The following is a 23,176-nucleotide window of genomic DNA, read 5'->3' on the forward strand; positions in this document are numbered from 1 at the left end:
GTTCCACCAAGCCTGACCTTGGTTTGTCGCTGGGCAACCTGTGCCTTACTGCCCTACCATAAAAGAAACCTTTTCTTTAAATCCAATCTAAATCTCCACCCTTTTGCTTTGAAACCACCCCTCCTTGTCCTGTCACAACTGACTGACTTTGCTTCCTCTGTAAAATGACAGCATGGGTACAGGTTCCCAGTGCACCTGGGAAGTGGCACAGATCCTGCCCCTGCTGCATCTCCTGCCAATGCTTCTCCCCTTAATTGCAGAGCTCCCTGCACCACCTCTGCTAGCACAGCTTGCTTATGAGCATCAGTAAGAATGAAAATACAATAACGGAAAAAAGAAAAAAAAAAAAAAAGAAGAAGAAACGAGGCACACAGACACCTGCTGTGAGTTTATTTTGACAAGTGTCATTTACATGCAAGAAGCTGTGATCGTCTCTGCCTCCTTCGTGGCTGCAAGCAGCACGGAGCCAACTGCACAAAGCCGAGCGCCCAGTGGCGGAGTGCGGCTTTTTCTGCTCGGCTGGTGGAGATCGGAGGCGTTTGTGGGCTGGTGGGATGCGCGTGGCCACGGGGCTGTCTTTCCCCGGAGGTGTGAGAGGAACCGGCGGCATCCCCGCAGTGGCTGCGCTGTTTTAGCGTGCTCTGCGGGACGCTGTCGCGGGAGGGGATTAAGAGGCGGGGGATGCGCTTGCCTGGAAGGGGTGCGTCCCCGCTGTGCGCGCAGTCCGTGCCTACCCTGCCAAAGCGGTTAAGTGGGGGAGAGCAGCAGCCAGGCTGGCAGATTCCTGCCCTGTGATATGCCAGCCACAGGGTGACGCAAGGGCTGGAAGGCTCCAACTGAACAAGCCATTTTCACCTGCGTAATACGCGCTAGTGGAGATACGGCAACAGCAGCGGCGGCTCCGAGTCCCGCAGCCGGCCAGACCCAGCGCGGCCGCGCAGCAGCCAGCCCTCGGCGGCCACTTTCGGTGGCTCCCGCCGCAGCCCGAGAGCCGGAGCCAGCGGCCGCCTGGCAGCAGCATGTCAGCCCCGCCGGACCCCCAGGACCTGCTGCTGGCGGGCACCGCGGAGCGCTGGGCTGCGGCCGGGGCGGAGCAGTACGCGGCCGGGGCTGCGCTGCGGGATGGAGACGGGGCTCGGCAGCGGGAGCGACTGGCGTTCGGCTCCGCCGGGGAGCACCAGCCCGTCGCCATGGCGACCGCATCCCCAGGTAAGAGGCGAGGGGTATCCGCTGATGCTCAACAAAGGGGCCTGGCGACGGCAGCAGCATCCCCTGCCTCTGTCCCCGTCCCTCCCCCTGCTCTTCGCCCAGCCCTGCTGTTCGAAAACACTGCTAGCGAGTAGCGAGCGCATAGAATGGAGCGAGCAATAGCGGCCTTTGCAAATTATTTGCTGTGGTGGGGGAGGGGGACGCAGGACCCAGCCAAGTTCCCCGAAGCTTTTTACAATTTGCTGGGCAGAGAGAGTCCAGTTTTCAGTCAGATGTTGGAAGGTGTTTGGTTGCAGTTCAACTTGATGGGGCTCTGTCCTCATTTGGCTCCACCTGTACACATCCAGAGTGATAGATTGCAAAGGAGTTACTTCACGTATTCCTTAAGTACCTGAAATTCCTGCATAGCCCCGTGATGTTATTTCAGCACACAAATTTTAACGGAGTGACTGTTCTGAAGTGTTATTTTCTGCATGCTTTTGAAGATAGCATCGTAATCACAGACTTTTGGATTGCTGTGTTTTCCTCCTGTAGGTGTACCTGACCGAAGTGCACTTAGCTGAGCCAGGCTGTGTGGGTTCATTGATTTTCTTCAATATACTTTGGAGATGTGTTTGATTTCTCTTGGCTTAGGGTTTGTTTCTTCAGTGGGTGTGCCAACAGCAGGTGTGCGTGCGTGAATGAAGCTCAGAGGGCTTTGGCTGCCAGTACGTCCTGATATAAATGTTTTAGGGAAAGCGGCTCTATTTCCTTCTTGGTGATATTTGCCCACTTCCTTTCCCTCTGCTGCCCACCTGGGAACTCAAATAACAAATAACTCAGCCCTTGGGACCTGGTGGATCCCATCCAGATTCCTCTTTGCTGGGAAGCAGGTGTTTCCATTATGCAACCTGACAGCATTAAACTTGTGTTGAGTAAGTTGAGGGTCAGGGCTTGGGATGGGAATCGGTCTCGTTATGCAATAGCTGCAGGAGCATTAGGAGCTGCGTTTTTGGGCTGAGTCCTTCCTAATCCCCTTCAGTTAATCAGCACAAAGAGTAGCTGGCTGGAATAATCAAGAGTCAGCGTGGCTATATTATTCCACTTCTACTCATCTGGATGATTTTTTCAGGGTTTGAGTGTGCATCTGTGCGTGCGTGTTCTCTTGACATGGATTTTTCCCTGCTGCTTTTCTATCTGCTTAATGCTACCGAGTTCAGTAGTAAAATGGGATCTAACACCCATTGGCTGCTGTGGGAAATGTTTTGCTGTTTTGTAGCTGTTTTGTAGCTTTGGGCAGGCAGAAAATCTGCTGATGTGCTGCTCATTCGCTGATCTGAGCCGTAGGTTGTGGAACGCGACTTTTTGCTGGCAGGGGAGGCAGATGGTATTGTAAGGCTGCTCGGGGCATGAGGCGTGTGTGTGGAGCAGGGCAGCACTGGGGTCCTGAGGTTGGGCTGCTCAGTGGTGCAACGACGCGAGGAAGGAGGAAGAGATCGTGTGAGCTTTTGTTGCTCCCTGATGGATAAAAATATGGCCATGCTGAATCTTAGCATACAGAACAAAAAAGGCTGATCTCTGAAATAGTATAAATTCCAATAAATCGAATGTAGATTCGGGCTTAGAGAATGCAGAATAGAAAGAGTGGAAGAATAAAAGAAAAAGAAGAAAAAGGAAAAAATAGAAAGAAAGATCAGAGGGAAAAGGAAAAAAGAAAAAAAGAAAGACAATGTTCTGCTTTTGGAATCATCTGCAAAGGGACTTTGCATATGTTTGTTGGCATTTGTCAAATGGTGGCAAGGTAGAAATGAAGCGAGCAATGCAGACCTTGCCTGACGTTTGCTAGCAGTCAGTCTGATTAGCAACATCTTGAGAGCAGGAATGTGTTTCAAATATTTTTCATTCTGTTTTCCCTGTTTAACAAGTATCTGGTGTGTGTTTGTGCATGTGTGTGCTGTGTGTATGTGTGCCAGACACAGCAGCATCCCAGTCAGTGCAGTCCTGTGCCTGCAGTCTCTATTTGTGGCTGCAGTGCCTACATTTCTGTTCTACATTACCTACACAGAGAGAAGTGCAGCATTTCACGATTCTCTGTGTGACAAAATGTTCTCAAGTTGCTGAGTAAGAGTTCTGTCATATTGCTGAACATCTGAAACTGTAAAGTATTTCAGAAAACTCTGTAATTCTGCTGCTTAGAATGTAGCAGTGAACCTGTGAAGGATACCTGGCTCCAGAAAGTACTGTGAACTTAGAACTCTTGCTACTTAATGGAGCACCTGAGGACAATTCAAGCAAGGAACAGGGCATCCAAACAAGAGCCAACCTGGCCTGTTTGCTTTCCAAACAACTCCCGACACATCCTATATCTTTCTCTCCAGCTCTCAGACAAGCCCTTTTTATAAAGTCCACTGTTTTGCTCTGTGAGGCAAGAGAAGGATATGGAGACTGGGAGATTCTCCCAGCATGAGAACAGATGATGGGAATTTATCACAAGATGCTCAGAAATTTTCTTACACAACCTAAACATTTGCAAACTTTCCCCGACCTGGGCTTTTGTTTTAAGTTTGAAAACCAGCCAGGGATTGTTGAAAGGTTCGGGAATATTTTCAAGCTGGCCTTGAGCCCAGCCTTGAGCCAAGCTGGCTTTCTGTCAAAACCTTGTGAGTGGTTTCTGAATGATGAAAAGCAATGGTTTCACTGCGTGTTCTCTGGATCAACCAAAATCTGCAGTGATTTGGATTACAGAAGAATATTTCCCACAAAGAGTGGAAAGCTCAGAGATTTCTCAAGCAAAGTCGGGGTAATAAGGAGCTGCAGATCCCACAGCTACTTCTCCTCCAGCAATGAAGATTGACTCCAGTAGCTTCTGGGCATGGGCAAAGCAGAATTCCTCTTGCTTTTACACTTGGCCTCTAGATTTTGCTGAAAATATTACACTCCTTCAAATTGCTCCTTCCTGAAGATGAATTTGGTTTACGGTGAGAGGAGCTTGCAGGCAGCCCTTGCAAGGACTGGAGAGCTGTTTTGTGTTGATGAAGAAGAGCCCTATATCACCCAACACACCATCTGGTCACAAATTCTGTTATTTATTTTTATACACCAACAGTGATTAAAATTCCTTGAAAAGCATTATTTCCAAAAATATACACAGACTGCCAGGCATTTCCCAGAATAAATAAATAAATGTGGTTTCCTTCAGAGAGATGGCAAAAGGTAAGAAGGGACTCTGCCTCCATGGTGCAGGTGTAGCGAGGTGGTGGAGTCTCCATCCCTGGAGATGTTCAAGAACTGTGGAGATGTGGCACTGAGGGACATGGGCAGTGGGCATGGTGAGGGTAGGTTGACATTGGATTTGGTGATCTTAGAGGTCATTTTCAACCTTAATGATTCTATGATTTTATCCATGGGATGATTTCCAGGCAGTGGTGGCGGTCCCTTCTACACGTAGCTGAGGGTGGGAGCTGCCAGTGACCCCTGCTTGCTGTTACTCACACTGGGATGCTCTTTGCCTTCAGCCTGGCACAATGGTGAGGACCTCCCTGGCCATCATGTCCCATTCCTCCTCCTTAGAGAAGTCACAAGTGGGATCCAATGCCATGGGAGATGGCATTGAACCCCAGAGCCATGCCTGTATGGATGGCAGGAAGCACCTATGGGAACCCTTCTGGAATGGCAGCCAGGGACTGGCTGGGATCTTCAGGAGTGCCTGGCACAAAAGCCCCATGATTCTGGGACTGAATGCTGCAGATGTGGTATGTGCTAGGGAGGTGAGCTGTCCTAATTCCTGCTGCCCCTTGACAAGGACAGTTCCTCCAAGCTCAGTGTTTGCAGTAAAAGTATTTCTAAAAACCGTTTCTAATTCAGATCATTTGTAGGGATCAGTTTTGAAAATGTGTGCCAAGTACCTCCAGCTATGGCTGGGCCACCAAAATGTGCTGCCAGCCAGGGCTGTGGTGAGCTGCTTCCAGCAGAAGCCTGTGTTCATGCTGATATCCTTCACCTGTAAATCCTAATTTCTCTCTGATTTCTGGAGAAAGTGAGTTACTGGTGGCTTTACTGCTCAGCATAAAAGACAATTCTGGTCATTTCCATGCAGATTAAGAGCCCTGGTATTCACCTAAATGGAGAGAAATGGGTGTGAGCATGAGTATCTGCACTCCTGTGTTCAGGCACTGATGCTTTTGGGTTATGTCAGAACACAACCAAATGCTAAGCAGTTTGCTTTTGCTACCTTCTTTGCCTTCCTAGCCTCCCAAGTATTGCCCCCCAAGATCCGCCCTGCCAAACATCCAAGCAAATGTACCGTTCAAGGCTATGTGACTGTAAAGGCTGAGATCCAAAACCCAGTGTTTTTTAAAGTTGCTGTAGAAAGAGTTTTGGTAGGGTGGATTCACTGACCTAAGCATTTGCCGCAGGGGAGCCTGAGGAGTTGTTGACAAATATGTCCCCAACTGCCAGGCTGTCTTGCTGTGATTTAGCCAACTGAGGATAGATTTAATCTCACCGTGCAAGGATATATATCCATGACAATTTTATTTTTGAAATTGTAGTCCTTCCTGATTCAGATAATTGAATTTCTTATTTTTTACTCTCCTTCCTGGACTGAAATGATGCTGGAATGAGAGTGATGGAGATTGTTTGGTGGAAGTCTCTGTGCAGCCCTTGCTGCTGTGTGAGTGGAATACCTTGCAGAGAGACAGAAACGCTGTGGGTTTCTTCTTGGACCCTTCTCTTCCTGTCATTCTCAGACAGTTTGACAGAGTGGCCATTTCATCACAGCTCACAGTCAATCGTCTAGAAGAAATTCTTGTTGAAATACCACCTTGTTGAAGCAGGAGTGAGCTCTGCAGCACGAGCTCTGCATCTGGGTCTGAAAAGTGCAATTGGAGGAGCGTAAGTTCTCCAGGCTTGAAATCTGTGCAGCTCTGTTCCCTACAGGGATGTAGGTGACTCCATGCCCATTTGACTTCAGAGCTGCAAATGTGTTGAGGAAGAGGATGAGGCAGATGAAAGAGAGAAGTAACACCAGGGAGGGTGACTCACCTGCCTTCTTTTATTCTTTTTCACTGGGTAATGAAATGTTTTATTTATAGGCTAGGACAGAGAGGAGAGGCTGGGGAGGAGAAGAGTAGCATCAGGGAGGCTGTGGATGTTCCAGTTGAATTTTGCATGTTGTGCTTTCCCTGGGCTGCGTGGCACAGGGTCTTACTGGTACAATGCTCCTTGAACTCTGGCAGCTTGGGGCCCTTGGGAGCATGTTCCATGCCACCACTGAGACACTGGCCCAGCGTGATGCCCAGGGCTCCATGATGACCCCATGATGCTCAGCACTTGCGTGTGGCTCTGCGTCAGGACCTGAGCCCTAATAATTTTGTGCACACGTGTTTTCCCTCAAAGTTGCAGAAATAGCCAAGGAGTTGTGGTTTCACATCATTAACAGGGAATGGAGTTCTTTAAATTGGTCTCTTAAGAGTTTGCCTCACTTTCCCTTCTGAGCAGTCTGTACCTCCAAAATGGGCCAAGAATGTACAGAGCCTTTTCCTTCTTAACACGGCAGTTCTGTTCTTACTGTCTGATCGGGGCTGCTTGCAAATTTCTGGGGTTTCTTTGTTTTTAAGCTGTCGTAAGAAACTGCAGCTTCAAGTAATGAAGCATTATTTATAATTGGTTTTCCAGTTTAAGGGAAGTAACGCGCTGCAGTAGACTGTGCATGATTCAGCACTGAGGAACACAGTCCACATTTAGTATTCATGGTTCTGAAGTCACGGCTGCTTTATGGTCACCTAATGCTCTAAGAAACTGCACATCTTCAGCAGTGAGAAAATTTTTGGCATTCACCTGCAAAACTGAACTTGAAATAGTAAGAATTGCAGTCTCAGTCCTTTTTAAAATAAAGTGCTTAAGACCCTTATAAGATAACGTAGCTGGTTCTTCAGAGACTATTTTGACACCCCTGCCACTAACAGCTACAGCTTTCCCAGCACCTCCTTCATATAGTGGTAACTCTATGACTCTAAGATTCAATGATCCTATTGTATGAATCCCAGCCTGGACATAGTGCCACAGCAAGGAGTTTCCCTGGGTACTGCTGAGGATGGAGCGCAGGAGGCTGCACACTGCAGGATGCTTTCTGTGCTGGGGAAGCTCTGAAGGTCTGCTGAGTTATGCCAGCTGTAGGCTTTGCTGTGCCACTCAGGACATGAGTTATATTCTGTTTTTCAGCAGTGCTGAATTTATGAACTGCATCTGATTTATTGTTAGGAGCTTTGAAGTGCTTGTTAATCACAGCCAGTAAAAAACAAATGTAAGGGACAGCCTTGTCAGGCAGGGAGCCTTCCCAGTGCCAGCCGCTGGGAATCTCGTGTTTCTTTCTCTTGACCCATAGGAATTTTTTCCATGCAAATGCAGGTCTGTGTCTTGGTAGCACATGCAGGCACCATCCGTGCAGAGGGGCTGTGGGCAGCCTGAGCTGTTGAAGTTCACAATGAATTTCTTCTGCTGTGCCTGACTGCTTGCATGCTGATCCTGAATGGGGTGCCATTAAAGGAATCAATGGAGAAAAACACTGCAGTCATGCCTTGCAATCAGCAGAGGACTTTGACCATTTGCAGGTTTAATCCTGCCCCCAGCTTGGAGGTAGCAGGGCTGAAGGAAGGAGCATGTCTGAATCATCAAAGACAGCATTTTGCATACTGGGGAGGTGGGAGACGTTCGCTCCACGCATATAGCATGCAAAGCAGTTCAGGCAATGTTATTATAAAAGCCAGCTGTATCTTGGGCAAAAAAAGCATGGCCAGCAGGGCAAGGGAGGGGATCTGCCCCTCTGCTCTGTGTTGTGAGACCTCACCTGGATCACTGCATCCTGAAGAGGAGTCTTCATTACAGAAGAGGCGTGGACCTGTCGGAGTGGGATGGAACGCCTCCCTACAAGGGCAGGCTGAGAGAGCTGGGTCTGTGCAGTCTGGAGAAGGGAAGGCTCCAGGGAGACCTGAGAACAGCCCCCTGAAGGGGCTTTGAGAAAGAAGGAGACAGAGGCTCTAGGAGGCTCTGCTGTGATAGGACAAGGGTGAGTGGTTTCAAACTAAAAGAGGGGAGATTTAGATTGGATATAAGGAAAAAGTTTTTTACAATAAGGGTTAACAGCACTGTAGCTGGGATGGGAAGAGAAAACCCAAGGCATGCAGATGTAGAGAGCACAGCATCTCGTACCTCACTACTAATGTGTGAGGGGGGACTGGATTTCCATAAGCCTTAATTACGTCTTTCCCTTTACGTCCTTAATTCAGAGGCTAAAGAGATGCACTTTCTACTCATGTGTGGGAAAAGCTTTGAGTATCAGAGTATTTTCATTCCTGTTGACTTCAGCAACGAGGTGCAGCACAACATGCTGGAAATGAAGTGGGCACTTTGGCTGAACAGAGGCTGAACCACTCTGTGCAGATGCAGCTGTGGGATGTGCACTGTAACCATGCATACTGCAGACTTACAGCAGTACGAGGAACATGTGCTCTCCAGCCCTTTCACAGAACTTATAGAAATGTAGATCCTGATTTTGCTCATCATTTTTTCCTCTGATAGTTGATTTCTCAGGTCTTCCAGGTTATGCCTACAGAAATAATCCATGATTCTCAGACAGGAATTAATTTGCAGGAGGGGTGTTGTGCCTGCAGGAGAAGCTCCAAGGAGATGTGTGAGAGCTGGGAGAAGTCCCAGAGGAGTCAGTCTCTTCTGAACATGTTGTTTGTGAAAGAAACAGGATATGGAGCCTCCATGCAGTAGCTCTGTTTATCGTTTTCACTCATCAGAAGCCACTGTATCAAGATGGCTGGCAAATGACATCTCAGTAAAACAGATGAGATAGGATTTTTATCTACAATTTTTGCATATAAAACAATGTGGAGTGGATCTTCAGTAGGTGTAGGTGATTCTCTACTTAAAAAGTTCTGTGTGTGTTCAGTGTGGGTACGTAGCATACAGGGCTGAGAAGTCAAGTGAGCAAATTGTTGTTTGTGTGCACAAATGTGGAGCCGTTGCCTGAAAACTGGGTTATTTTTACCTGGGTGAAGTAAGAATGAAACACACGACGGCCTCTGCTGATGCCAGGAAAAAAGAAATTCCTGAAATTTAATTTTTTTGAGAATTCCCCATCCAGCAACAGATCATCCTGCAAGAGATATATGGATCAAAATGATAATAAATACAAATGAGTGAAGTCTTAGAAATCAAATGCATACATTTGCAAATTCTCTCCCAGTCAATTAGTGTGTTTGACATGATATGGCTACCAGCAGGACTCAGAAATGTATCTTGTCTTCATTTGGTTTTATAGCAGGGTGGTTACTCCAAATAAACCTATACTGCATTTTAAATGGATTAATTCTGCCCTGTAGAAGTCTCTGTTCTACTTCAGAATTGCTGTGTTATGTGCTTTTTTCTTTCCCTACCTTTTTTAAAGGTAGGGAAAGAAATTAACATTATGGATTACAGAGGATGTCCTGATTAGCTATCACTGTCAGAGCCAGTTGCTGTTTTGGCATCATTTTTTCTTCGACGTCTCTCTGACATTAGCCTCTGTAATTCAGTGGCTGTGTTGCAGAAGTTCAGGTCAGAGCTAAGGAGATAGGCGTGGGGATTTACGCCGTGTGAAATGTGTGCAATCTGCTTTTTACTTTGAGCTTGCTAAACAGACCATGCATAATCCCTGGAATATTTAGTAGATCTGCCAGGCCGTGAAGATGGCATTTGTAATATCCAGCTAGCTACATGCACTGTCACATGGTTGTCCATCTCTGTGCATCCAAACTCTATTCAAAAGTGGCCTGAGGACAGAGGGCTGAACTACGTGTGCAAGGAAAATATTTCTCAGTTGGAGATTTTGGAGTTTGGACTTCTTCCTCTCGCCTTCTCTCTGATGTTGCATTATTCTTCTAACCTACTTCAGAGCATCCAGCATACTGCATGTTTTGCAGGTGAATCATAGATGCACTTATGCATTTGTGCTGTGCAAGTACATTGTCAGCTCATATTTGATAGCCTATCAGCAAACAGGGGTGTTTTCTGGAAGCTTGGGATCCTAGCATCGTTTTCCAAGTGAGAATAATGCACCCACTGTTAATAAATCAAGCTGGGTCTGAAGATGTCTCACCACTTTCACTGCCTCCTTGATTAGCATTATCCTCAGAGGTATAAATTAAAGAGGAAAATATATAATCTGGGAAGCTTTCCAACATCATCTTTGAAAATGTGAGCTGTGCTTTGCAGAGATGTCTTTGGTGGAGGAATGCTAATGGCAGTGCTGAAGATGTGTGCTGATTGCACCCAGAAGAGCAGGAAAATGCACAGAATAGCTTCCTTTTTTTTCCCATGGTCATCAGGATAATTTCTAATGCTGTTTGCACAGGATGAATCTCGTGTTTCGACACAGTGCTGATCCCAGAAATGTGGCTTTAGTCGCTTCTTCTCTGCTGCTTGTTCCATTATTCTGACATCCACACAAAATGTTACATTTTTTCCATCTCAGCCTCCAGATAATTGCCTGCAGTTGCCAGCAGTGAGTGTCCGCAAGCCCTCTGCTGTGTTGGTCAAAGCCTGAGCTTCATCAAGAAGGATTTTGGGGATTTCTTCCACTTCTCTGTGATCATGCATGATCAGTTCCCACGAGGTGTCATCTCAGCCGGGTGGTGCTTATGGTGCTTCCCTCACCACCAAGAGAAGAGAAGCGTGCTGCAGGATGTGCTGATTGACAAAAAGTATTTCACGAGGAGGGTGTGATTCTAGCAAAGTTCCAGCTGTTCTGAATGGGCTGCAAAGGGATTTCTTAGCATATCAGCAGCATTTGGATATGGAAATGCAAATGACACATCTTCCAATACCTTCTTAGGAGTTGGTTTTCTCCTTCCCCTCATTGTAACCTGCTTGGGTTTGTAGTACTTACTGAAACTAAGAGTTTCGCAGGTCTGTAGTACTTGGAGTTCTGCTTCATAATGTCTGTGTTTCTGTTTGCTTTCTCTCTGCCAGCTCCCTGCCAACATCATCCTTTGCTTTCCAGGAGACGGTGAAAGCACGGACAGGAGGAAGACTGAGCTAGTGTTCCCCATCCTGGGGAGGTGTGAAGAGGTGAATACCTTTAGTGCTGATTTGCAGGTGGGAAAATTGATGCACAGTGGACAGGAGGGTCTTACAAATAGACCCCAGCAGCTCCATCTGAAGTAGCTGTAGGTCTGCTGAGGCTCAGGCAGTGCAGGCTACTCCACAGAGGTTCTGCTTCATCATCAGTGACTTGGTTTGTGGGGCTTCTCAGGTTGAGGTTCCAAAAAGTCATTCCTGTCTCCTAAAAAATGTAGGGCAGCTATTTTTACTTAGTTGCATAAAGGTGTTGTTTTTTTTTTTTCCTGCCTTCTTTTCACTTTTAGATTCATGTTAAGGTTTTTTACGTTTTGCAAAGGCATTCATCTTTCCAGCTGAACAGCATAGAGGGAATCCTATAAGTGCCACGCATTATTTGCTGCCTATACCAACACTGCTGAATTATCTGAAGCAATGTATTTCAACTCTTCCAGACATTTTTCCTCTGGAGCTTTCTTTTCCACAGAAAGGTTTGCTGTTTCCCCTTCATTTGAGATGAAAAGAAAATTGAAAATAATATGAAATTTTCCCACAGGACAGAATTTATTTTTCAGTAACTCCACTTCCAGCTAATGTCAGGAAAAGCACAAACAACCACAGTCAGTATGTTTAATTTCAGCCCTGCATTTATGACTTATTCTTTGCCACCACTGTCTGAAAAGCAGCACAGCTGACACACTTTACTCTCAGCTTGAAAATGCCAATTAAATCTGCGAGCAAATGCTCTACCTGCTAGGATTTGTTAGGACCTAATTAATGCATTTAGCAGGAGTGTGCCATCGGTTCTCTCTTGCTGGTAACATGAAGTCACCTTCTGGCCCAGCCCATCTAATGGCTGCTGAACTATAATCATAGAATCATAGAATCATTAAAGTTGGAAAAGACCTCGAAGATCACCCAGATCACCCCACCATGCCCATTACACCATACCCAGCATTGCTGCCTCTCCATGGTTTTTGAACACCTCGGTGACGGTGACTCCATCACCATGCAGGTTCTTCTCTCTTTATGCCAGATGTCTTTGCCACCATATGGTGCAGAATATACGAGGCCATCAGCACTCACCAGCCCAGCAGTTGCCCAGCATCCTCAGATTCAAAGTGCTTCCTCCCTTACTTGCTTAAAAGTGCAACTTGCATACTGGTGCCAAGCAATGGAAGGAAAGCCAGTGAAGGCAGAAAATCTCTCTTTCTTCTAAAACTCTATGCAAACAGACAAGAAAACAACTTGAAAGCTGCCTCTTCTCTTTTTGTGTTATTTGGAAAGCAGTGCAAACTCCTCAGTGAGCAGTCAGTGAAATCTTTAGGTTTCATCAGGTTCTTTTCCCCAAACTACCATGGGGTGTTGCAAAGATAAATGCTTCCTCAGCTTTGCTGTGCTGTATGTTTTAATCAGTCGTTTTAGAAACAAACAAACAACAACAACAAAAAAACCACAACAGTCTGCTGCAGAAATTTTCAACCAACTCCAGCAATTCCAGCCCCGTTTTCCATCAGTGGTTTGAGGTCTCTCTGCTGCACTACGTACAGTTCATGAGAAGATGTTTTAGAGGAGTTGATTGACCTCATCCAGCAGAAAGTTAAGAGGGACAGGGATATTTGCTCCTGGTGCTTGGGATGAACAGCCAGAAGAAACGAGCTGAGCTGAAAGTCAGTGTAAGCACAAGGACAGAACCGTATAAATTGAACAGAGGGTTCAAGGGAGGAGAGGAAATTAAAACGGAGAGGAAAAGGAATGTCAAGAGGAAGAAATCCAAACTACTTTCAAACTTGAGGTTTGTGGAGGAAATTAGGTAATGTGATGCTTGCATCAGTAAGGAGTTAAGCTTAGAAACTCAGCGGGTGCCTTCTGCTCTACTTCTTCCTCATTCAGGAGTTCTGGAGACTTTCCTAGCCACCCCCATCCTATATACATCCCACTGTTTACTTGGATCTGTTAGCATAATTTCCCTTAAAAAAGCTTTTGAATTAATTTTACTTTTCCTATTATTTCCTTTACTCAACTGGAAAGGCATTAAATCCCCATTATTTAATATGTTGCAGCAGGTCCTGGTCTCACTCACCAAATGCTTGGAAACTATGTGGTTTCACCGCACTCCCACAGCTTGTGCTGGAAAGCTACAAGAAGACCATGAAGACTTGGTGTGATCTTTGCCAGTTGTATAAAGGGACTGAATAAAAATGAAGAAGTTCAGCAGGCACAGAGCTTCACAGAATGGGAAACCACAGATATCAAAAGGACGGAGGGTACTGAGGGTCACAGGTGTTGTAGGAAGTGGTGGCTGGGCCAACAGTGCATCTTGGTAACGTCATTCAGGTCTTCCTGGACTTTCTTTTGCAGGAGTCTGTAAGCTGTGGTGAGTGACGGCAGTAGGAGATACGGTAATTTCTCCTTTTATCTACAGTAATTTCTCCTTTTATTGTCTGTGGTCCCTGTCCTGTTCAAATCAGTTACCCACTGAACCCATTGGAAGTGCACACCAACCATGAGTCTCAGAAAAATGGGAGTTGCTGATGATTCTGTATCTCAGTGCCTTTTGATGCTTTTTTTCTTTGGCTATAAATGTAGTTTCTGTTTTGCAGGAAAGCCCTGCTTTCCCTGGGGAGCAAAGTGACACCTGTGGACAAACAGCAATCAGTGTTTTACGTTGGATAAGCTGAGCAGTTTTTGGCTTGATATTAAAATCTTTGTAATTTCTATAAGCTTTGTAAGCTTGGTGGGAAGAAACTGTAGAAAGTGAAGCATGTAGCGATAGCTGGAAATTAGCACCATATTGTCTGCATTCAAGGAAGCAAGAGTGGAAAAAAGATACAGCACATTAATTTGATTTCATTAGTATTGTTGAATACATTAAGGTAGATGGAAAATGTAAAGAATAAATCATTGATTTGCAAATGCAGACTGTATGTCAAGCCTGATGGCACCAAAAGCCAGAGCAGCCCATGGATGGAGCATCTGGTGGCAGAACTAGGCAGGTGTGAGTGATAGAAAGTCACTCCCAACACTCTACAAGTGTGAAAGGAGCCGTGCTGTGATGTGCTGGAGTCACCACTGCCCTCTGAAAAAAGGGTGCAAATGGTAACAGTGGCAACAGAGAAAAAATACTGAAATGCAAAATATTTGACTGTTAGTTTCAGTGTTTTCCAAAATAAACCCCAAGGTTTGCTTGAAAATAATTTGACAAAAACAGGAAAAGGTTCAGTTTTACTGAAATGACTTTTCCCAGCCACTTCTTTAAATGAAAGTTACCCAGCCCCTCTTAAGGATGAGGAAATAGTCAATGAAAGCAGCTGTGAGAAACGTGGCACCTCTTCCCAATGGTGATAATACCAGTCGGGAAGCAGCATCTCCTCAGACCGCCTTGCTTACCAAATCTGGAAGTGAGTGCTTCCATTTATATTTGGGCTCTGTGGCCTGATCATGAATATTTGAAAAGTGAGCTGTACCGTGTAATTGTAGCCTCTTACATGAGTCACATGATTATTTAATGAGGATCCTTGATTGGAAGAATGAGCAAACACATCTTTTATACATGATTGTGCCAATTTTGGTCCTTATTTTCTCTTGATGCTGATACACACACGTTTTTCATCGGCCTTGGCAGACCTTTCTTTGCTAAAAATGCACTGAAGGAAAATGAGGTATGGATTTAGGGAATATAAAATCATTTAAATGTGGGTAATATCCGCTGATTAATGCTTGTATAATCCCCTCTGTACCAAAATTAGGAAGATAAGACTAAGATTCACGTCTGAGTCAAAACTGAGTGGCTGCTTTGTACGTGTCCAGTTGTGGAAATGCTGTTAAGTGAAGTCAGCATCAGCTTCTGGAAAGACCAGTTACTTTCCTAGGCCTGCTGTAGAGGTTGGGGGTTGTGTTCCTTTCATGTTTAGGCTTCTCCTGGATGCTAAAGTGGCCATAATTCTCTCACTGCAAGAGTGGGTGTTGTGGCTGTGACACAGCCACTCCAGCATCACATCCTCTGCCGGTCTCTGGGTCTTGTTCTGCATGCAGCTTTAATGGGGAATCACAAGGTCCACCAAACACCAGCATGCAAGGAGACTGACAGTTTGGCCATTAGTGGTACAGAGCTTGTTATGAGTTGTTCACTGAAACATTTTTCATTAGATTTGGGGAAAAAAAGCTTTTCTTTCCTGAAGATCTAATTAAAGCATTTGGTTACAACAAAATTGGGAAGAACCTTCTCTGAAGGATGTTTTCAATTAATTTTAAGCTACACTTCATGAATACAGAACATGACATATGTGATCTTCCTTTTGTTCAGCAGTGAAGGTTGCTGTTGATGTAAAACAGACAACAACAGCAAGCAGTCTGATTGAGAAATAATCTCCATTTTTCACACCACAAAGGCCACTACAGCTGCAGCAATCCAAGAGATCCCATCTTCTCAATCCCTGCAGCTGAGGAGTTTTTCTGATCTAGTACAAATGTGAATTTATCCGCTTTGTTTGGGCAGTGACTCCATGGGTACAACACACTTGCTTTCTGTCCTGGCAGGGATTCCACCAATTATTTCCCAATTTAAATACATTTTGTGCAGGCATCTTGGTGTCATGAGTATTTCCAGAATCCCTCAGCCTATGTGTTTATTTAAATTATTAACAAGTTTCCCTTCCAAATGCTTTTGCCAAACCAGCAACAACCCCTTGAGCCACAAGCATCACGAAAGGCAAATTATTTCATGATACACAATACTCCTGAAAACACAATGCTGTGTGTTGAATAGATCCACTCACTGACCTATTAAGTAAGAAAAAAAAGGAAAGAAATAATGGGCATGGAAGTCTGAAGCTGAACATTGATGAGAGAGAAAGGATTGTGGCATGCAGATAGCACACATTTGGCAGAAAAAAAAGAGAGACTGTTTAGGAGAACATCTGGAAGGAGTGGTGCCAGATGGTTTTTGGCTTTTTGATAGGACGAGTATTTTTTTTGGTAGAGTATGAAGACCCAATTTTCATGTTTGCCAATATTTACAGATCTCAGTCTCGATGTGAGGAGGAAAATAAGGTTTCAAATAGCACTCTGTGCATGCTTAAAATAGGCCTGATATTCTGCATTTTGCTGACTCAACCCAAATGCCTGAGATTCTGAAGTGCTGGGAACACCCAACTCCTTCTCCAGTTGGTGGCATCTGAGAATGCTACAGCACTACTCCAGAAAGGCTTTTTTCTTGTAGAGGAGCAAACTCCAGGCACCCTTGATTAGAAAATTACGGTGTAGCAAAGTCTTGCTGAGTTGGTAACAGGATGAAATTGCTGAGATTGCCACAGATTTGGGACCTGGTCCGATACTGCAGGCTGGGGAGAAGCTGAGAGTAATAGAAGGGAGCAAAGGAGAGAAAAAAGGAATGAAAGTTGGTCTGTGCTGAACATTTCATTATGAAATGATTGCGACTGCAGATGTACACTTTCCCCCATCAGCCACTACGATAAGCCCAAGACAAAGTTCATTTATGTGAACAGCTCCCTATGTCTTTGTTATGTGGCATTGGGGTAACACTGTTTTCCACATTTGTAAGAGAACATATCCATTTTGTATAACCTTGAAGAAGTACAGTTAGCAATGAAGGTGTTTTCTGCCTGATGCTTGGGTTTTCTTTCACAGATCAATAGTTTTAAACATTTAGAACACTTATTAGTGCTGAACAACAGGTATTTTTCTTTTCATTTTATGCAAGGTGGAAAAGAACTTTCGTTCAATTTGAAATTTAAAATGATGGGGCTTATGTGAGACTAATGATTAACATTGTTATCCCATGGGGCAAAAATCTGATTTCTGAGAAGTTTGCGTAAGTTCTTCTGCCATTTTCTACCTGAGTCCTTTCCCTGAGGTTGCTTCTGAGGATGCTGCAGCCAAGGCAGCACCAGGTGAAGCTCCCACTTTTGCAGTGCAAGATCCTCCCACCTGTCAGCGACCCTTAGGTGCACCAGTGTGTGTTGGCAGCTGCATGTGTTCTACCCACAGTGTGTCCCTGGGCTGTCATACACATTACTAAAAGAAGACCAAAAATCTGTTATATGGTGATGAAAGCAGATCTTATCCTACACAGAGCTTGAACAGGAAAAGAATTTTATTGGAGTCTGAGGGCTTTAGCAGGGCTTGGGTTGGAGACCTCCACAGGTCCCTTCCAGCCTGAAATTTTCTGTGGTTCTGTGACTCTTAAGGTCTGGGCATCACATTTTTCCTTTGCTTTGCTAGTATCTACTATTCCAGACCACTTCCACCTCTTTTCCCATTATAAATATAAGATAATTAGGGCTACTATAAAAGTTGGCTGCTGGCACTCCAGGCACTTCTGCAATAAGGAAGGGCTTGAATTACAGCTCAGTTGGGTGTCTTGTAGCTCTGCTGGGAAGGTCTCTCCTTTCTTAATGGTCTACAGGCTGAATTAATGCATTAAAAATATGCATATTTTTGCAGGTTAGCCTGATACTGCAGTGGGGCAGCTGCCCACCATCCTGTGTGCTAACAAGTTCAAGAGCTGTCTGCACCTCTTTAATGAGCATTTGTCTTTCTCCCTCTTTTCTTTATCCTCCAAAGCAACTAGTTGTCAAAATATCTAGTTGGCATTCTGCTGGCAGCATTTTTCATGGATGGGTGTTGATAACAGGATAAGGGCAAGGTAGAGGTAAAAGTGCTGATGTTTTCTTACACGCTGTGCCATCAGCTCACAGATGGAAAACTCCATTAGCACTTGGGAAAGCTTGATTTCTCCAGGGGAAAAGGAGTCTGGCTGCATATCTGCCTTCTCCAAGGGTTCCTTCAGTTTGCTCCAAGTCCTCAGGGGTGCCACATCTCTCCTGCTGTGGGTTGGCTTGTTACTTTTTTGCAGTTTAATTTCCGTGAGCATTGCACGCTTCTCCTGCAGCTCTGCTCTCTGTGGGGTTGTTACAACATTTTAGCAAGACAGAAATGAGATGAAAAGCAATGTGATTTATCTGAGCTGGAAGCTGCTTACATGGGGGGATCTTCACGGGGGTGCAGGCCCCCAAATGTGCAGTGTGGGAATGGTGTAGTGCTGGCTGTCCTTCCTTGCCGCTGTGATGATGCAATGTGTTCCTGGGCAATGCAGATGTGTTCCAAGGACAGGCAGGACATCTTCCAGTATCCACTTTGCAAAGGATGACGACATCTGAGAAGGCAGCCAACCTCCAGCTTGTGACAGCAGAAGGTTTGGGAAATAAGGGGAGGCTTCTCAGGAGGCCCCATTATGGAGGGCTGTACGGGAGAGTGTAGCTCAAGTGGATAACGGGAATTGCATAAGAGCACAGGACCCAGGGATGAAAGCATGGCAGAAAGCACTGCACTGCTTTGCTACTGGTTTATAGAAGCTACAGGACGTGCAGCCCTGCTCTGTAACATTTCCCTCATGAGTACAGTTGTCCAGAAGTCAAGCTGTGCTCCTGAGCCTTAATTTCCTATGTAACCTAACGCAGTCTGCACCAAACATAATATGCTGTACTGTTTGCCTGCATAAAACTGAGCGTTTTCTGATGGCAAAAACTTTGGGTGGAGTGGAGGAAAACCTATATTTGAATCCTGAGCAGAGCATGAAGCCTATCGTTAATCCCCAAACATGTTTTGAAAGGGGGTTTAAATAAAGCAGAAATAGTCACCACAAATATTTACAGCCACGTTTGTGTGTAGAGAAACCTTTGGTTGTTTCTCCTCTGGAACTGCAGGAAGACCAAAAAATGAGACACATCTCTGCCACCCCAGCAAGTGGGTGATGTGGGTGTCAGCCCCACACCCTCACTCCTTTAAGCCATTAACATTATTTTTTTGAGCTTTCCTATCAAGATTGCTCCCTGAGGTCTCCTTTCTGGTTCTTGGAGTTCAAGCTGGCCATGGACTACCCCTCAGGAATCACCAGAGGCCGCCTGTGCTGCCTAGCCTGTCCTTGGGAAGGGAGATCTGTTGACTTTTCCCTCCTGCATTCCTACTTTGATATTTCCAGGAATTTATTTGGCAGTTGCTTAGAATGTTTTTGGTCCCCCCGTTCCATTTCCTTTGGCATACAGGCAGGGAAGCCTGCACACACACTATGAGAAATGCTGTTATTAATTTCATACTGTTTATGAGGTACTCTGTCTGCTGACCTGTCACAGCAGCAGATTAAGCTGGGGTTAACCTTTCTCTAATCTGCAAATTGAGAAACTTGTCTGATATATCCCTTCGTTATGAAACTGGGATTATTATTTCAGCAAGGATAAAATGTGAAGGCCATCAGCTGCGCTGGTTGAGATCCTTACCAGCTGGGAGGAGGAATATGTAAAATTAGCTGGGTGCATTGTGGAATGCTCACCTTTTCTTCTAAGTGCTTTGCTTAAAGCCAGGATATTCTTTGTTTATATATATATAGCACTGTGCTCTGTTACTGTAGGAGTTAATATGTGGTTTGGTATCCAGGCCATTTCCAAGGAGATGTGATGTTTACAGGTCATCTCAAGCATCTGAGCTTGTCTTACTTGCAAGCAACCTTGCAGTTCTGTTTTTGTGCCTAGGGTCTGTCTCTCCCTTCATCAGGCTTGATTTTCACTCTCTGTCTTTCCTATGCATCAACTGGAGACTGCTTCATTTGCTCCTGCAACAAACACTGTGTGCACACAATGAGCTGCAGCTGGCAGAGCCCAGTGCCAGACAGCCCTCTTGTCCTCCACCAGCACATCACACCTGGCCCCTTCTGACACTGTGACAGCGTGTCTGAGATGCCTCCCTCTTCTCTCCTTTCCATCTGTCTCCTGGGGAAAAGCACAAGAGCTTCATTACCCGCTGTGACAGGCCAGGGTTACACGGAGGAGAACTCCTTCCGTAAAGCAGATGGGACAGAGAGAGTGAACAAGATGCCCTAAAGAGATGTGGATCAGGCAGTGGTGGAGAGGATGTGTGCCAGGATCAAAAGGTAGCCACCATCCACAGGCCTGATTCTCAGCTCTTACAAACTAGTAAAGCTCTCATGCAGGAGACCTGGGAACTCAGGAACATTGCTTTATGCTTTGTATTTACTGATGTGTCTACTGAGTGATAAGTTATCCCACCCAGATCATGCCATACAATGCTGTTTCCCCTGTGAGACTGGATTCAACTGATAGCACGTGCTGTTGAGTAGGATGCTGGCATTGCTCTGTACCAGAGGCATGGTTAGTGTGGAGCAGGCTGCCCAGAGAGCTGTAGATGCCCCATCCCTGGAGGTGCCCAAGGCCATGCTGGATGGCACCCTGGGCAGCCTGAGCTGGTGGGGGGTGAGCAGCCCACATCAGGGGTTAGATCTAGATAATCTTCAAGATCTCTTCCAACCTCAGCCATTCTATGATAATTCCATGCTTCTAGATACTGCATTGTGCAAGGGGATCATGCTGAATATGGGGGCAAAAGCCCACTGCATCTTGGGGAAGGGTGGCCCTGACCCTCTCCCCTGCTGCTGCTCTTGCACAGAGCCAAGGAGAGTTGCAGGTCGGTGCACAGCCACGCCTTGTAGCATGCATGGAGTCACTGGCCCAGCTATTGCTACAAGCATCACAAGCATCCTGGTAGAAACAGCGAGAGAATGTTCCCTGCCCATAGTGGGGAAAGCTCCTGGTGGTGTTTGAAAAACACGCTGTGTTTGCTGTAACTTTGCAGTGGCATTTTTCACAACATTTTTCTTGTTGTTTGCTCATAGAAGCTTGAATCTCCAGATATTTATTGCTCAGAAAATGGAAATTCTTTGATCTAGGGCTGTTGAAATCACATGCAGAAACAGAGCAGAAAAAGGGAGGCTAGAAACCCCTGGAGGAAGAGGGGACAGACAGGCTTCCCAGGACAATTTCCATTTCATCAGATTGCAATTTTTTTTTGTGATTAGAAGGAAAAAAGCTGTTGGCTGCTAACATTTATTCCCTGTGAGCTGCTCCTGTTAAGTTAATGGGAAGCTGCTCTTAAGGAAATTTTTGGAATACCTTTTTAGAGGGAAACAATGTTAGATCTGCTGTTTTCCATCCTCTGTTGGGCTGGTTTCCTGCCATTCAGCATAATGGGGTGTAGATAGGAAGGGATGTGTCCCCACGGGCTTATAAACCCAATGACTTTAAAACACACCCATTGTATAGTTTGCACGGAGCAGGGATTTATAGGAGAATAGGATCCTATGAAGCTCCATATCAGAAGGCCTGATCATGAAACAAGGGGAGGAATTTTTCTCCCCATTGTTTTTAATTGAAGAATTATATTTTCTGGCAGCAGTTCTGCCAGATCCTCTGCCATTTGCAATGCACTGAGCTGCTGTACTAAAAAAAGAGATCAGTGGAAGTGTCTTCTGTTGTCTTGTGTTGTGCACCATACATTTTGACCACCATTCCTGCTGTGATGGCAGTTTCACTACAGCTCTGTGGTGCTGGCACTGCTCTCCTCCACACTTTTCATTGCACCCTGCACCTTTGCAGGTAGCAGATCCTGGCCCTGTGCAAGCTGAGGGTTTCCAGAAATGCCTGAAATATGTAGCTAGCAGCTCCTGACACTGGGGAAATGGATTTTATTCTGTGTAGGTGGATGAGTGTTCCTCATCCAGAGGGCTCTGCAGCTGCTTATGGAGAGATTGCTGAGCATTGTTTCCCAAGCCCTGTGCAGGTTAGGTAGGTTGCAGAGAGCTCTCAGACAAATAATTGCTGGTTTGGAAGCACACAGGTTAGCAGTGTTGCTGATTGATAAAAGCTGCTTGGGCAAAGAGACACAAACAGCAGCTGAAGCTGCACAAACTATTTAACAGCCAGTGCAAAGGAAACACGTGAGAATGGAGGAAAGCATGTCTCTGTAAGGTCCTTTGCCCATGCAGTGTGCCTTTTGCCTTTCCCCTCTGCCATGCTGCACAGAAACCTTGGTTACATGCTAATGCTTGGTGCCAGGCTGCTTTCTGCATTGCCATCAGCAGGAAATTAATCCCTGCTCCTTGCCAACAGTACATGTGTGGAAGAGCCCCCTGATTTGTTTACTGGGCAGAGACCAAACTGTTAACTGGGAGTCCAGGCTGTCATGGCCACCTAGAAGGGGATCTGGAGGTATGCTTTGTGTTAATTCTGGTGCTGATAGAACCAGTGGAATTACCTGAGCTTAAGACAGGAATCAGGTTGGATATTAAGAATTTTTTTTTTCTCAGAAAGAGTGATTAGACGTTGACACAGGCTGCCCAGGGAGGTGGTGGATTCACCATCCCTGGAGGTATTCAGGAACCAACATGGAGACGTGGCACTGAGGGACATGGCTTAGTGGGCATGGTGGGGGTGGGCTGGCTGTTGGGCTTAGTGATCTGAGCAGTCTATAAAACAAGCTCTCCATCCACAGAGCAGCTCCTGAATTTTTCTGGTGGTGAACAAAGCGAAAGGCCATGGCCCTCCAAATGGTGCCTTTGTCTGAAGGGGAGTGCAATGAAGCATGCTGGGTTTTCACTTCTGCTTATTGCTGTCCACCCAGGGAAAGAGCAACCATCGGTCACAGACCAGTTATGTGCATAGCATTTTCTTGTTTTTTGCAGCCCAGTTACTCATGGCTGCTATAATGCAGATAATGTTGCTGCAATAACACGCTGTTGGAATGTTTTGCATTTAAACTGTGTTGGTAGTGACATCCTCAGGCAGAGGGAAGAGCCCCTCATCAGCAGCACGTACAGAAATGAGGTTGAGTTTCTCTCCGGTGAGCAGAGCCCCTCAAACCAGAATCCTTATGCAATTATGTGAGATTTTTTTAATTCATTTTTATTTCTTTTAACTTGAAATCCTAAGAAACTGTCTCTTGAATAGGATGTTTCGTGCTAGTTCGTTCATCTGTGCATTTCCCTGGCAGGTAGTGTATAAATAGCTCCGAGGCA

At 45.6% G+C, this 23,176-nt stretch overlaps 2 protein-coding genes across 2 annotated transcripts in view; one reads left to right on the forward strand and one right to left on the reverse strand.

The window, feature by feature from the left end:
- The window catches only part of LRRC9 (leucine rich repeat containing 9), a gene marked incomplete at both ends in the record, with an annotated part of 57,274 nt that extends 56,664 nt beyond the window's left edge, over positions 1-610 (reverse strand). Inside the window, one exon of the mRNA XM_079537489.1 lies at positions 477-610. Coding sequence (XP_079393615.1) covers positions 477-610 — 134 coding nt within the window. The remainder of the gene's footprint in view (positions 1-476) is intronic.
- Positions 611-1,019: 409 nt separating this feature from the next.
- Positions 1,020-23,176, forward strand: part of RTN1 (reticulon 1) — a gene marked incomplete at both ends in the record, with an annotated part of 95,074 nt that continues 72,917 nt past the window's right edge. Inside the window, one exon of the mRNA XM_079537224.1 lies at positions 1,020-1,209. Coding sequence (XP_079393350.1) covers positions 1,020-1,209 — 190 coding nt within the window. The remainder of the gene's footprint in view (positions 1,210-23,176) is intronic.

Source organism: Tetrao urogallus, assembly GCF_951394365.1.
Source record: "Tetrao urogallus genome assembly, chromosome: 6".
Taxonomy (NCBI): Eukaryota; Metazoa; Chordata; class Aves; order Galliformes; family Phasianidae; genus Tetrao; species Tetrao urogallus.